The following is a 15161-nucleotide window of genomic DNA, read 5'->3' on the forward strand; positions in this document are numbered from 1 at the left end:
GAGCATAACTTGCCTGCGGCCTTCACGATTAGTCCTGAGCCGAAGCATTTGGCCGTCAGGTGGGAAAAAGAATAGGTCAGGCCTCATGGAGCCTGGCACAGGGAAACACAAAGGCGTCGATCCAGCCACAAAGCTGCCGTTGCTCGACCGGGGTCAACCCCCGGGGGCTAAGTTTGTAGGGCTCCGGTACTTGGTGACGGGTTAGCATGTTAATCAAATAGTCGTGATCCCAGGAATACATCGAGCTCAGCGCTGTCGAGATTTCCCGTTTCGACTGTGTCACGTCTAGTTACGGAAATCGGCCGCAGCTCATTGCAGTCGGGTACCTCCTCGGCAGCAATAGCGGAAAGTGTGATCAGCCTTACCTGGATCCGCTACCTGATGGCTTTGGGCGTCCCGAGGAAGCTATTTCATAAAGGCGGAGGTGGCTGCGTAGCGACGGCCGCAGACTTGGAGACCGTTGTTCAGCTACAACCCCTGCTTTAGACGGCCATGCCACAAGGAGCCCCTGTTCTCACCACTGGGGTCGCCGAGTTCCACTCGCGAAGGTGATCGGTGTGCCGAAAGAGCAGATGAAGTAGACAATGAACAGGGCCTCAGGGACGTTTGGAGAAATAAGATACACTGGATGTGCGTGTACGGAAACTTGGTGATAGTCGTCACTACCCACCTTTACTTGCATACCTCTAAGGTCTTTCGCCCACCATCTCTACTTTGTCGCGTGGCCAGGCAGAGGGCCAGGTAATGACCCCCAGCATGTCATTCGCCAGTTGCCTATCTGGTCTACATGGCCCAGTATTGCACGCCGGGCCGCATGCTGCCGAGCGCAGAGAAGGAAGAGAAGTAGCCCTGCTTCCATGTGCAGTTGAATCCACTAGGCCCGTCGATATAAATAGCAATAGCGAGCGAGTGCGGGTCATGTCCGTGGGGTTGATTGCACTCTTAGCCCAGGGGAAATCATCCCGCTCAAAGGGGGGGAGTCCTATTGATAATTCGAGCAACGTCCAAGCTAGCACAGGTCCAAATGATGCTCCGTGTTCAGTGTAACACTATGTCCAGCTGGTGAACCCCTGTTCCCCTGTTCACGTGTTCACGTTCAGCCCTTCCGGCCTTCACGCTAAGCCCTGTGGCCTTCACGCTGGTTCTTGCAGGTGCCACATGCGTATGAGGGAACCCGTCGATGGAGTGCCTTGTGAGAGAAGTCCAGGCCGGTGGATTGCTTACAGTCCATCGAATATGGACCTGCTGTAGCCCAAAGAATCCAGCCCATCGGCATGGATTTGTCCACATTGTGAAAGCGAACACTCGGTCCAAGACCCACTAGCCCAGTTCCCGTTTAGGATGGCGACCCCCTGGACGATTGCGTGGAGTCATGTCGCCCCAGATATATGGTACTTTTCGTCCCGAATCCAAGGATGGCAGGGGATAGGCTTGGTAAGCGAGTCCCTCTTTGGGTAGGTGATGACTCCTCTTTCCTGCTGGATCGGCCGTTGTTTGGGTTCCTCTTGGCGCGGTAAAATTGTGGGAGTACCACGCCCTGTCGCCATGCGGATGTATGTAGGGGTTGCACGCATGATCAGGAGTACTTGTAGTCACCAAATGCCGCCATTATCCACGAGCCCCGACCATGGTTCGAGCCCTGAGATGCATTCTTGACGTAACATTGCATGGTGTATTCTATGTTTTGGGTGGCGCAGTCAACTCCTGCTCGCGCTACCTAGCCTCGATGCAGAACACCCTGAGATGGCAAGTAGCTAGGACTACAGCTTTCTATCGTGAGGTATCATGGGCCCGCTTCTTCTTTTCATCCTTCTTAGTCCGCCCACGCCTGTTCCGGTGCTGCCCCCTTACCCCATCTCCGTCAAGGCGGGATCGATGGGTATGTCGCTCCACCCCCTTCCAGCGATGATGATGGGCCCACCCGCTGACTGCTATACGACAGCGAGGACTCTCCCAGTACGTTCCGAAGATCCGGATCGGTTTGGTAATCGAGCAGATCCAGAGCTGCATGGACCTCTCGGAGAACACCATCAGCCGCCGCAGCTGCTGCTTGATCCCACTGATAATGATGATATTGTTGCTGCTGCCGCCGCCGCAGGTGCATCTCGAGCTCTGCGAGGGCCTCGATGGTTTGCAGACTCGCAAGTCCATATTCATTGGTGGAAAAGTCGATGAGGGTGCGGCAGGCACCCAGGGCCGCGTCTTTGTCTTGCTCTTGCTCCTCATCTTGGTTCGAGCGGTTGCGCGCAAGGAGGGCGGCGGTGTCGTAGTACGAAAACAGACTGTCTGGATAATGGGCAATGTCCTCGGTCAGCTCCGGCCGGCTGACCTCCCGCATGGTTTGTGCGGCGTCCTCGTAGTAGCCGTTGTAGTAGGTACGCCAGGCGTGGTACTCCTTTCTTCTTAGGTCTCCCACATGAGGCGGGAGCGTTTGGGAAGTCGTAGCCTCGGGCCGCATCTTCGCCATCCTGTGCATGGCGTTGTAGCCAAACTCCACGTCATTCGCCATGTCGTAGTGCGCTGTGCGCACCGTGGCAAAGACGGGCTCCTGGCTCCGCCCGGGGTGATCTAGGCCGACCTGTTCCATCAAGAGGAGGCGGTAGAATTCGCATATCGCCCTCGCGCTTATCAGCGTCGGTTCCGCCGACCGGCTCGATTCGCTGACCGGGGAGGGCATCTGATCAAAGGCCACCTCGGCCGGGTGGTTGAGCGCCTGTGAAAGGTTCCAGGCGAGCCGCGCAAAGGACTGGGCCGCTTCTGGGGATTGTGCGGCCAGCTCCATGGCCACTCGGTGTGTGTAGATCCATAAAAGTGGATGGTGGTTCCGCATGAGCGCGGTGAAGTCGTCGAAGCACTGCTGCATGAGTCGGAAGCCGAGTTGCATGCGACCGTATTGTAATGCCCTGTTCACCAGGAGCGTCTTCCGGTACCACGCATTGATGGCCGCGCAGGGCTCGACGCGGCCGCCGGCCGTCCTCCGCCAGAAGCCCGACTCGAACCCAAACGCCACCATCCTCTGTAGCGCCGGACTCCTCCTTTGCTCGGGCGACTTGGGTGAGCGTGTGCGTGCGCGCTCGAGTGTTCGGACCCGCATCTTCCGCACCGGCGTCTGTATTCCAGTCGGCGGGGCGGTCGGCGGCGGCGACGGGGTGCGGCAGGTAATGCCCTCGATCTTGATGCGCTTCTCGCTGGCCGTCGCGTGCGGGCCCGCGCTCATGCCGTGGACGAGGCGGAGGTACTCGCGCACGCGCCGCTGGTCCATCCGCTCGCCCCGGAAGTAGACGTGCGTCGACTTGCCGGCGGCCTCGCGCTCCTTGTACTGTCGGACCAGTTCGATGACCTCGGCGGGCTTGAGGTTCTTTCGGAGCTTCCACTTGGAGATTCGCGATTTGTACATCTTGGCGCTAAAAGACGGGTTGCCTGGTTAGTGCTGACGGGACTTCGTCCAGTTGGGTTTCTGCGAGCAAAGGTCAATACGCACGTTCCGTAAAAGTCATGCTGTTCCTTTTGGTGCAAGCTCGTTAGTCGACAGTTCCGCTTCATGGGAGGTGAGGGCGGCGTTACTGACTTCCATGATGCGCATCGTCTCCTTCAAGGTCAAGTTGCGGCCCGAGAGGTCGTAGAGGTGGGTGATGACGCCCTTCTTGGCCTCAAACTCCTCCGGCCTAGCCCAGGGCACATCATCCTGCTGTTTGGGCGAGGGCTCGCTGCTGCTGTCGGTGGCGCTCATTGTGACCTATGGCTTGGGCAAGATTCGTACGTACGTACAAGTTACAGAGACTGAAGCACGTCTGCTGAGTCAGTGGTGAGCAACGAAAAGAACTTGCTTTCTTTTAAATCTGATGCATGAGAAACGTGCTTGGGGTGGTATAGACTTGCATGCGCCGCCACTAGCTAGTCGACGCGGCATTCTCCATAGAGCGGCCACCGCCGTTGACACTGGGAGGAAGCTTCCCAGACCCCTGGCCGGCCCGCTAGGGCTGAGAGGCACAGCACATGGCACAGAAGTTAAGATTGTACGGGACGGCCGTTGCTGGGACTGCTCTTGATTGGGTCGTCTATGCTCTTCGTAGGACATGGACGTGGGCGGCCCATGCCCGGCGGAGATAGTCTTTGTTATCAGTCCAGCCCACAGCGCAACCCTTGGCTTGGGGATGAGCCTGCGGAGACAGCCGATGCTGCGAGCCAATGGGGAAACGCTCCTCCATGCGGGTTTCCATATGAGTCCAGGATTGCCAGACGTCACCGTTCAGGATGCGCAAAAGATAGGATCTAATAATAGCGCTATTCTCAGCACCTTCCCAAATCACAGGCCATTCTATGCCATAGCGTTGGGAGGGGCAGGGACAGGCAGCGACTCACGCGGCAGCCAAGTCCGTGGCGGGAAGCACTAACAGCTCGCATTTGCCCCATAGGCCCGCCTGTCCAGAAGCCTGCCTGTCCACCCCCCCCCGTAATCCTGCATACAATACCTCCTGGCGCAAGAACACAAGAACATCACGACTGCTACCCAATCTGGTTCTTGAGAGTCATGAGCTATTCCCCAGGGGAGTCTATAGGAACCAGAAGAGGGTGAGGGTGGGTTTCGATCAGTCCACAATATGAGATGACATCTGTTGCAGATGACGAGGAACACTTGCCAGCCTCCAGGTCTATTTGCGTCAGTCATGTTGTCCTCGTGAGCGCTCATTGGCTGGGCAAAGTTACCGCGGGCGGGCGTGCAATAAGCACTCTAAAGCCCACTCTTCACTCTGCCCTTGTCTTGCCCCATCCCGCTGGAGAGGTGCGTCTCCGTTTCGCAGACTAGCCGAAAAGTACGGCGCATAAGCAGACGACGACCATGCGCCTGCGTCCTTCTCTTCCTTTGGTTGCATTCTTATTATATATGCTTGCTATTTAGTAACGTGATATTTGATGAGCAGCCGCTTTGCGTTTTCCCGACCATGCTCGCCTGATTCTTGTTCGCCGGCTCGAGCGGCCCCTGAGGGCTGTGCGCAGTGCTTACGAAGGATTCGCTCCCCGGCGACTTTTGGCGGGAAATCAATCCGACACCTAACGTGACGGGCAGGGCGACCGACCTTTGGATGGCCTCTGGAGGATGTGGAGTCCGCCCTCGTCCCGACACTCTCATCTTTGCTCCCATACGGCCCATCTGGTCTTTCAAACACACCCCGACATTCTATGCAACTCGCGATCGTGCAATGGCGGCCTTTTGGGGCGTACTAGGTCGCCCGCCGGAAGATGGGGTAATGAAACCACCATTTTGGTTTTGTTTTGATTTTCTAATTTAGCCGAACACCAAGTCGGAGCTAGGGAGCATGAGAGAGCATCGTAGTAATCTTATCCAGCGTATATGAATTGATCGTCGCGCCCAATCGCGCCTTTCGCCGTTATTTCCTTTGCTCGCATCCTTCACGTTCCTTTTGGGTGCGCTGCAGGGGGTTGCATTACTCATTTATTCATTCCCTGTTGGCCCTGTCCTGGATTACTAACTACAGCCGCTCGCTTGATTGTTTCTTTTTAAAAGAACACCCCGGACTCGAACTGGCTTAATTCCGGTCGCGAACATGATGCGACCCCTGAACTCCGTCCTCGGTCGGGTTCTGCTCTCGGTCCCGGCCGTTTGGGCAGCTCTCGATCTGGACATCAACAATGAAGGTCAGCTCCCGCCATTTTCGTCATAAGAGCAACACAACCTCACTGCAGCATATTATGTGCTTGTTCAAATGGAACTGAGCCGTATCATGTGCTGACACCCGCTCAATCATGCAGACTCCATCAGGAAGGCCGCCGCCCTGGTGGCCGAGGATCTCGTGAGCTACTACGAGGGCGACAAGCCTAACGAAATCCCGGGTATCCTCCCCGGCCCCCTCCCGAAGGCGACTACTACTGGTGGTCCGGCGCGCTGCTCTGGAACACCCTGATCGACTACGGCAACGTCACGGGCGACGCCAAATACGTCGACACCGTCGTCAAGGGCCTCGGGTGGCAGCTCGGCGAGCACAAGGACTTCATGCCCGCCAACTGGACCGCCCAGATGTCCAACGGCGACCAGGCCCTCTGGGCCGGCGCGGCGCTGACGGCGGCCATGTCGGGACTCCCCGGGCCGTCGTCGTCGTCTGGCGTGTCCGATTGGCTTGCCCCGGCCCGGAAGGTGGGAATCGACGAGTTCCCGCTGAGGCTCATTAACAACGGCACCTGCCAGGGTGCTCTGCGCTGGCAAATCTTCCAATTCAACAACGGCTACGACTACGTTGACAGTAGGGCCCAGCACCCCCGACTCGTGGACCGAGTGTAGATGCTGACTCCTACTTGAAAACAGCCACCTCCAACGCTGCTTACTTCGCCCTCGCGGCCGGCCTGGCGTACGAGACGAAGAATGATACCCTGGCCAAGCAGGCCGCGAGCAGCTACGATTTGATGACCAAGATCGGCTTGATCGACGACGACTTTAGCGTCTTCGATGGCACGAGAGCCTCTGGTGACTGCAAGGACGTCAACATGCTGCAGTTCTCCGTGAACCCCGCGCTGCTTCTGACAGGTGCTGCCTACATGCTTCAGCAGGTAAGTTCATATGGTGCTGTTGCCATTGCTATCAATGCTAATTGAGATATGTACTCAGACCAACAACGACGAAACCTGGAAAAAGCGCGTCGACGGCCTGCTCGCCCACGCCCTCAAGGCCTTCTTCCCCGACGGCGTCGCCTTCGAGGTCGCCTGCGAGTCGTCCAAGAAGTACACCTGCAACACCGACATGAAGCAGTACAAGGGCGCGCTGCACCGCGGCCTCGGCCGGACCATGCAGCTGGCGCCCCACACCAAGGACACGATCCTGCCCGTCCTCAAGACGAGCGCCGCCGCCGCCGCCAAGACGTGCAACGGGGGGCCGAACGGGCGCATGTGCAGCTCGGTGTGGGCGGCGCAGGGGGATAGCGGGAGCGATGAGGCGAGGGAGGATGGCGCGGCGGCGCAGATGGATGTTCTTAATGCGCTCAGCAGTGTGCTGATGGCCAGCCCCAGCAGCGGAAGCAGCAAGCCGGCCAGCGGCGGCGGCGGAAGCGGCGATGGAGGCAAGGGACCGGGTAGCTCGGATGCGACAGGGGGCAACAAGGACGCCCCAGGTAACATGGGGGCCGCTTCTGCCGTCAGCACCTCCATCCTCCTCGGCGGGCTCTTCTTCACTACCTTGGCTCTGTTCTAGATGAGGTACGGTGCTAAGTCGACATCGATCCAGCTTTGGCGACTTGTGGCATACCGTCGTCATCGATCGCTGTAAATCTGGTGATAATGAATGTACGCAGATCTGACATGACCGGCCTCGAGTTTCTGGTGAACAACCTGAGAAGCACTGCCCTTTCAACATCGGCAATATATGCCTTTAAAGTCGCGCGTTCTCAACGCTGATCGCAGCGGATGCCCTTTGTGCCGTCTGGGCGTGGAATCTTCGGTGCCTTTGTTTTCAAGATTTTCTTGTTTCTATTCTCGCTTAGGACCCTAGCGAAAAGGCCAATAAGTAGATCCTGCAGTCACTGACTAATTTGCATCTCGCTTGATAATTGTAACGAATATTTGGAAATACATCATTGATATGGAGATTCCGGTTAAAATAGCGTCTGATTTTGCCAGGCAATTCTTCGCCCAGGGCTCAGGGGTAGCCTTAGAAGGCATCGAAGGGTCGGGCTGGCGGACCCTTCGTCTTCGGCTCAAAGTCAATACTAGTCGTCTGTCATTCAGAAAGTACATGATGCACATGGTGTTCGAAGACCCCCCTCCATCCAGCTTGGAACAAGATACACTTTTGCTGCAGGTAAGTTGCCATCGTTCGAGCCGGTAGTGAAATATATGCTCACGGTTCCTAGGATTTACAATATGCGATCCACGTCGTTAAACTCGCGGCTTTAAGCAATGAACCAACACCGACGCCCGAGCCAAAGAACTTCAAGCCCTTCTTCAACCCTTTCAAGCCGGATGGCCTAAAATACGAACACTATCTTATAGAGTACGAACCGAATGGATCACTTGAACAGTTGATCACAAGGATGGAAGAGGACGAGAAGACGTACAAGAGTAGCTTGAACGAGGAAGAGGACGACAGAGAAAGGATTCCCAACCGCCTCCTCATACGAATATTCCTCTGTGGTAAGACACCTGAGAATCTCGATGGCTGGTTTCCTCTGACCGAAAGGTAGCTGCGAGGGCTTGTGCCGCCATGGCGTGGCTCCCAGGTCCAGGCCGCGACCGTTTCGGATACTTGCTCCCCCGAGGAAGCACGGAACGACGTGGATCCGACCAATTTTGTCCATGGAGCTATCCGGCCCAACCATTGTAAGTCGCTGACCATGTCAAGCCCGCTATCTCCTCCTCCAAGTTCAACCCTCCTGATACCTACACCACAGGGCTTTTTGGGCAGGTCGACGGGCATACGGAAGAGCACAGCCTCGTTCCCATCATGAAACTTGCCGGCTTCGACGAGGCCTACGTCCACAATGGCGAGGAAGCCGACATTGAAAACACCCCTGAATTTGACCAAAAGGCGCAGATCGTGCGGCGGTATGTAACCACCAATGATGCCCTGGATCGTAGGAAACCAAGTCGGCTGACAGCAGCTCCAGTACCCGACCGGTGGGCAACTCCAACGCAGCAACCCGCGTAAATGTTCTCAACGTTGGAGTGGTAAGTGATTATCATGAACTGGACATCCCACCGAGATAAAGCTAACATGGGAACAGCTGATGGGCAACATCATACTCGAGGACAACCAGCTGCTCACTGCCGACGAAGTGCGAAGGGAGCTGGGCCCCAAGGAGCAATGGTCCCGGGCCACGCACCCGGGGTACGATCCGGAGCTGGTCGAGCTGGTCGCACGATGCCTCGCGGTGGAGCCGAACAGCCGGCCCACGATCCAGGAGCTGCTGGATACGCTGAGGACGTGGTTGTTCCAGAAGACGGGAGCGTATTATGCCATGATGCCGGGGGACAAGTGGGAGACGGATGTGGCTTTGCGGCAGCTCATCCAGCGATGTATGTACGACGCCGATACGTGGGTAGGTGGCTGGTAATGGAGTTGGCCAGCAGCATGATTAATTTCTCATGAGATTGTCATGTCAAGTTAGGTGCTTGATGAGCAACGGCCTAAATTTGTACAAGAGGCCGTTGTCAAGAGAAGAAGACTTGGTCCTGGTAACGCCGTACAAGTCGTGTACTATTAAGAATAGTGGTCTAGGTGATTAATAGTGAAACTTGCCACATTGGCGGGAGCCTCTGCGCGCAGGGGAGGGGAACACTTTGCACCATACTCAATAGGTACGTAGATAGAGCCTGTGACCTATTTGCCAGCCAGGTCCGGCTGCGCTTCGCCTCTGAAAGCCAATGATGCCGCCCGCACATATAGATGAACCATGAAAGATCCGAGGATGATGAAAATCGCTGCATGGGGCACTATTACGCCGGGGATCGTGATGGATGGAGGGACTATCAGCCCCAAGTCGATTGAAGCATTTCCGGACTTGCCAGACCACCGTGATGACGACTGCATCGGCGACAGTGGCATGGTGGACGAGATCATGTCACCGGCCAAGTCACCGGCCACCCAGTGGCAGCGCTGCAACCAGCGGTTTGGAATGCTTGGGCCTCGTTCTTTGAATAATGGCTTTGTCCGGACCGACCCACCACAGAACCAGGTAAATATGGACGAACACTTCCAGCAGGTAGACGGTGGCGTCGTGCGGAATGTGACCGGGGCCTGCTTGGCTCAGGATGTAGTCCGCGTGAAAGGGGTGGTCCCCGAGTGCTACGCTCAGATAAAAGTTGAAGCGGTCCTGCTCCCTTGCCTGGCTCGACCCTTTCTCCTCTCGCCGGTAGGTGTATTCGAGCTTCGCCGCCGCCAAAGAGCCCATCACGCTGAGTTGGCCGCTGGCAACCTCCTCAAATGGGCTCTGGCCCCGCCGCACCACACCGCCGGTCAATGGCCGGGCTTTCGGCCTTCTCATTGCACCCTCCACGTTTCGATAGCAGGAATCCAGCCTGTTGCGTCCGGAATCGGACACGGAGGGTATCTCCAGCTACTTTTGCAGTTCGACCGTCCCCCGATAATCCACCGGCGCCGTGACGCATACCCAAAACCACGAGGGCCCGCGATAGGCAGTCGGCCTGACAGCACCATCCTCGAGCTTGTCCACGTACCAGAGAAGATCGAAACCCAGACTGCTTTTCCAAAAGCCTGCCAAGTAGTCTGTGGAAACAAGTCCGAATCGCTGGGCCAGCCCGGAAAGTGCAGGCAGGCAATCCGATGGTCTGGCGAGACTCAATCTTGAGACCTGTTTAACGACACCATACCAACTTTCGTTGTATTTATTTATGGAGCTTATACACGTATTCGGGCTGCTCAGCGCACCCGAGCACTGGCCCGGAATGGTCGTTTTCTTGCATTTCCAGCTTCGTAATAATCTTGTCCCGCATCCGAGGACGTTTCCTGTCCCGTTCACTGGTGGATGAGACATAAGCATCGCAATCATCCACAACAGAAGCATCTGAGGTAACGCCCGCAGTGGGTTTCCCAATAATCGGGGAAGGGTTTTTTTTTTTTTTTTTTTTTTTTTTTTTCATGGATGCCAAAGCGCTGCTTCCAACCCGTACCCGATTCGAGGGTGCCACACTCACAGGTCGTCGACTGGCGGGATTCCCAAACAAGCTCCGCGCCACAGAAATGTAAGACTCGGGCCGCCAAGAGTCTCTCTTGCAATACCCGTCCGCGGCCCAGCAAGGGAGCTCCGTCGGCGACTGTGTGGCTTTGATTGATGACATGCGGTAGTCTCCGGCGTACGTGCATCTTTGAGGAGATAGATGAGTTGGTGGGCTGCGTAGACAATGGCCTAGGCGTAGCACCAGAGCGCTTTTGGCTGAACAGTCCGCCGCCGCCGTTTTCGGCGCTCGTGGCAGCGATGGTGATATAAGAGTTCTGGTATAGATCGGCCAGCTTGGCCGACTCGATCTCCCAGTCTTTTCGGTCGTCCTGGATGATGCAGAGGGAGTCGATCCAAAGGTGGCTGATGTTTAGCTCGAGACAAACCTTGATGCTGTGTTGAAATGCCCGACGTCGCTGGTGGAGTGACTCAACAGTTGTCACCAACGTCTGATGCGATGCCCAGCAGTGACTCCAGGTCGCGTAGCGTTCGTGAGGCGGGGCAAAGTCCTCTCCAAGCCGCACCGTGACCGTGTTATCGAGACTGCAGTGAAACGCCAGTACGCGTCGTCTTGATTGTGCGACTTATATAGTCATCACGGCAAAGGTAAGATACTCGCGGATTTTGGTTCTAGTAGTTGGGATAGGCATTCACACAGTTCGGCTGTCAGCTACATCGCCAGCAGATGGGTCGCGAATGCCCAAGTGCCAAGCTGGACGATTGGAGGGTGCCCTCCCAGATCGCTGCTGTCAGCACTGCCCCGCGCCCTCTATCAATTTCACTGGGACTTTGATACAACGTGCCACCGAGACCTTCTTCTTCTCCGTGGAAAAACGAAACGTGAATACATATTTCGTGCTAGAAATAACTGGGTGAAGAGAATGGATTCATCTTGCAGTGATTTGAGGCTGTACCGATCTTCTACAGCCTGTGTATCGGTTCCTACTAGGTACGTGTGACCAACACCCTGGGACAAAGCGACAGACTAAGTCTCCAGCAATGATGTCGGGCTTAAATCAGCCCGTGCATGAGGGCTTGATGAACCATGACGAAAAGGACCAGAGCGACTGGGGATGGTTATCCTTGGTAGTGATACTTGATTAGGCGACACGACCGTAGAGGTGTGTTAGAAGCCGCAAACGATGCGTGTAACCAATAAAACGCCATTATATACAATTGTCCCCCGTCGACATCGCGCAGTGCGTCCTTCCCCGTGGAAAGGGCTTGCTTTCTCTCTCTCTATATCTCTTGTAGGACGACACGAATCAATCATCTTTCTTTGCCGAGTCTTTCTCCTTCTCCATCTCTTTGGTAGGCTCGACACTGCTAGGGCCGCTCAAGCCCTTGGGTGCCTGCTGCTGATGCGGCTGCTCCGACTTCAAGGGAGTCGCGGCTCGACTGGGCACCCGGCTGGGCATCCAGAAGTCGTACCGGTCGGGGAACAGAATGATGTTAGCCAACCTGACCACCTCGGCCTCAGCCGCCGAGATGGTCGAGGGAGACTTGTCGCTCGCCGTCTCCAATATCGCGTCCACCGCCGTCGGGTCGGGTTTGGCACCGGCACCGGCCGCAGCCCCGTCCATCTTGTTGTTGGATGACGTAGTCGCCGGCGGCGTCGACAGCGTCGACTTGCTCACCGTCCACGGCGCGAGCCCCATGGCCTGCAACCCAGCCTCGCCGCCGACCTCGGCAATATCCTTCTCCTCGAGCCGCCCCGTATGCGGCGCCTCGCTGCCCAGCCCACTGCCCGTCGAGTCAAAGTCCGGGCCCGGGTGGCCCCGCTGGAACGCCTTGCGCTGCCGCGCCAGGAACAGCGCGTTGGTCTGCGTGAGGGGGGCCGCGGGCGTGTAGACCAGCATCGAGGTGCCGGGCGGCGCCTTCTCGAACGCGTAGGCCTGGTCCGGGTGCCAGACGATGTAGTCGCCGGGCTCGAGGGTCGGCGGCGCGACCAGGCTCGAGCGGAGCCGAAGGTGCGGGTGCCACGACTCGGTGACGCGCTGGGCGTGGCCCGGGACGGCGCCGTGGATGATGGTGTTCTGGTCCGGGTCGAGCTGCCAGTTGTCGGCGGCCAGATACGCGGCCCATTCCGCCTCGGACTGCTCGCGCGCCTCGGGAGGCCCCTGCTTGGGCGAGAAGAAGGGCCGCAGCAGGAAGTAGGCGGTGCTCAGCTTGGGCGAGGGGAGCAGGCGCACCATGCCGGGCTCCACCGTCGTGAGCGCGAGGATGCCCTGGAACATGCGGAACATGCTGCACGCGCCGGCACCGTTGTACAGGTCCGTCGTCGCGTTGACGCGGCCCGTCGGGTCCCAGGGATTGTAGGCCTCCCACTGGCCCTTCCAGATCTGGTCGTACGTGCCGCTCTGGCCGTAGCCGTCTTGCTCCCAGCGCTCGAGGCTGCCGTTGTCGATCTGGGCGATGAGCGTGAACGCGGCGACGGGGTGCAGCGCGTCGTCGGGTGGGGGCGCGCTGCTGTTGCCCTCACTCAGGCTGCTCGTCGTCTTGGTGTCGATTCGAATGCGGTCGGCGTAACTGATAGGGCAGCGCGTCGCGAGCCGGTTGTCGTCCTGGCTCGTGTCCCAGAGCGACATGGCGAACTTTTGCGCGGCCAGCACGTTGGGGTGCGCGCGCGCGCGCACCTGGCAGGGCGACCAGAAGAAATCAAAACAAGTCGGGTCCTGCGCGGGCGGCGGCTTGAACTCGTGCTTGGTCTCGAGGTAGCGCTTCGTCTCGTCGACCCAGGACCGGGCGTCGGCGGGGGCGACGACGCCCCGCACCACGCCGATGCCGTAGCGCTTGACGCTTTCACAAAAGGACGAGACGGGGGCGCGACGGTCGATGTCGCCGAACTGGATCTCGGGGATTAGATCGGTGCCGCGGCTCTCGACGTGCTTGATCTCGTCGCGCAGGGCGTCCAGCAAACGGGACCACGAGGCCTGCAGCTCGGCTTCGTGGCCGGCGACGAGCTTGCGCTTGAGGGAGCCGAAGCGCGAGGGCAGCGGGACGGGCTGCTCGCCGTAAAAGGACAGGACCGGGGGCTCCATGGTCTTGGTGAAGGTGCGCTGTCGCAACTTGGGTCGCCGGCCTTCCTTGTGGTCACCATTCCTCGCCCGCTTCGTGCCAATTGTCGTCGGCGGGGTCAAGAACGACGTCGAGAACTCGGAGGGGTGGGGGATTTCCACCGAGGAGATGATGGGCGTCGTTGGCCTCGCCGCTGCTGCTGAGGTATTTGTTGTTGCTGTTGTGGTCGTCGCTGCAGATGTCGTCGTCGCATTGGGGGTCATGGGGAGAGTGACAGTGGCAGTGGCTGCGGCGACAAGGGCAGCGTGGGATTTAGACATGGCGGCAGCGGTTGCGCGTGCGGGGGAGTAGACCGTTGTTGGCACCACGCTGTGCCACCACCTCGGCCGCGGACATGGTTTGGGAGGGGGGACGAGGGCGAGAGGGGTATGGCCTATTTTCAACTAACCAAGGCAGTGAGAGGGACTGATGAAGAGACGGCGAGCAAGGCGGTGCAATGCAGGCAAATGTCAATGGCAAATAACAGACGAGACTGGCAGAAACAGCATGTAACCACTTCCAGACAGCGTCCAAGTCCCAGATGCCACCGCCACAAAAGTATGGGGTCCCTTTTTTCGATCTTCTCTCCTCTCGAGTCCTGCCAAGCCTTCCAATCACACGACAGCGTGTCTTCGCTGTCAATCCCTGAGTCCCCAATCTTTCGGTTCTTCCTCGTCCTCCTCCTCCTCTTCTTGTTCTTCTCGATGGTGGTAAAAAACTGCGATTGGGGTTGTGCCTATGGCTGGCACTTGTGCTTCCTCTGCTCTCTTGCTGATGCGATGACCTGATGCTTGCTGTTGCTGCTGCTGCTGCTGCTGCTGCTGCTGCTGCTGTCGATGTGTTGTCTGACCTTGCTTGGTAACCAACCCGGTGCCAAATGCGAATCGTCGTGGAACTTCAGAGCTCGGCCATTGACATTCCGTCCTCTCTTTCTCTCTTTCTCTTCTTCTCTATCCTCACCAATGCAACGAGTTGCAGCACCGGCGGCGGGGTAGGGCTGGGTCTAAATACGGGAAAGCTCACACGCCAGGAGGTGGTCTCCAGACCAGACTGTTACATACATACATACATTACTCCTGTGCCGTGTCGCAAGTAACGTCGAGTTGGCCAAAGGCGCGGGCGGATGTGACTGGGACGGACCCATGGGCGATGCACCCCTGGCAGCCTGGAGGAGCCCGCGTCGTCTTTCCCTCGGCCGAATCTGGCCAATCCCCTACTGGAAAGAGAGAGATGGGCAAGTGGACCTGGTGAAGGGTCCCGCTGCGGCACCCCGGGCCGAAGTGGCATAGACAAATGTTTGACTCGCTCGCCTTCTCCACCTCCACCTCCACTCGACCTGCCAGCCGCTTTGCTTTTAATTGTCTGACTGGAGTGATTCGCAGTGGCCCTGGCCGGCCCAATATCCCACCGGCCCCTTGGACC

At 57.8% G+C, this 15161-nt stretch overlaps 7 protein-coding genes across 7 annotated transcripts; 2 read left to right on the top strand and 5 right to left on the bottom strand.

The window, feature by feature from the left end:
* Positions 1-1861: 1861 nt before the first annotated feature.
* Positions 1862-3397, bottom strand: PG986_008594 (uncharacterized protein; the record flags this gene model as incomplete). Its single annotated transcript, XM_066844816.1, has 1 exon — positions 1862-3397. The coding sequence occupies one exon, from the start codon at positions 3395-3397 to the stop codon at positions 1862-1864; it is 1536 nt and encodes a 511-aa protein (XP_066697214.1).
* Positions 3398-3493: 96 nt separating this feature from the next.
* PG986_008595 (uncharacterized protein) lies at positions 3494-3730 on the bottom strand (the record flags this gene model as incomplete). The annotated part of the gene is made up of 1 exon (XM_066844817.1): positions 3494-3730. One exon carries the CDS (start codon positions 3728-3730, stop codon positions 3494-3496), a length of 237 nt encoding a protein of 78 aa, XP_066697215.1.
* Positions 3731-5567: 1837 nt separating this feature from the next.
* On the top strand, positions 5568-7201 carry PG986_008596 (Mannan endo-1-6-alpha-mannosidase DCW1; the record flags this gene model as incomplete). The annotated part of the gene is made up of 5 exons (XM_066844818.1): positions 5568-5658; positions 5773-5853; positions 5880-6260; positions 6323-6564; positions 6623-7201. 5 exons carry the CDS (start codon positions 5568-5570, stop codon positions 7199-7201), a joined length of 1374 nt encoding a protein of 457 aa, XP_066697216.1.
* An 838-nt stretch (positions 7202-8039) lies between these two features.
* On the top strand, positions 8040-9059 carry PG986_008597 (uncharacterized protein; the record flags this gene model as incomplete). Its single annotated transcript, XM_066844819.1, has 4 exons — positions 8040-8139; positions 8331-8550; positions 8613-8673; positions 8730-9059. The coding sequence occupies 4 exons, from the start codon at positions 8040-8042 to the stop codon at positions 9057-9059; spliced, it is 711 nt and encodes a 236-aa protein (XP_066697217.1).
* Positions 9060-9578: 519 nt separating this feature from the next.
* Positions 9579-9989, bottom strand: PG986_008598 (uncharacterized protein; the record flags this gene model as incomplete). The annotated part of the gene is made up of 1 exon (XM_066844820.1): positions 9579-9989. The coding sequence occupies one exon, from the start codon at positions 9987-9989 to the stop codon at positions 9579-9581; it is 411 nt and encodes a 136-aa protein (XP_066697218.1).
* Positions 9990-11947: 1958 nt separating this feature from the next.
* Positions 11948-14020, bottom strand: PG986_008599 (uncharacterized protein; the record flags this gene model as incomplete). The annotated part of the gene is made up of 1 exon (XM_066844821.1): positions 11948-14020. The coding sequence occupies one exon, from the start codon at positions 14018-14020 to the stop codon at positions 11948-11950; it is 2073 nt and encodes a 690-aa protein (XP_066697219.1).
* A 455-nt stretch (positions 14021-14475) lies between these two features.
* On the bottom strand, positions 14476-14883 carry PG986_008600 (uncharacterized protein; the record flags this gene model as incomplete). The annotated part of the gene is made up of 2 exons (XM_066844822.1): positions 14476-14742; positions 14809-14883. The coding sequence occupies 2 exons, from the start codon at positions 14881-14883 to the stop codon at positions 14476-14478; spliced, it is 342 nt and encodes a 113-aa protein (XP_066697220.1).
* Positions 14884-15161: the final 278 nt, after the last annotated feature.

This window comes from Apiospora aurea, assembly GCF_038362705.1.
Source record: "Apiospora aurea strain CBS 24483 chromosome Unknown utg000006l_segment0_segment0, whole genome shotgun sequence".
Classification (NCBI taxonomy): Eukaryota; Fungi; Ascomycota; class Sordariomycetes; order Amphisphaeriales; family Apiosporaceae; genus Apiospora; species Apiospora aurea.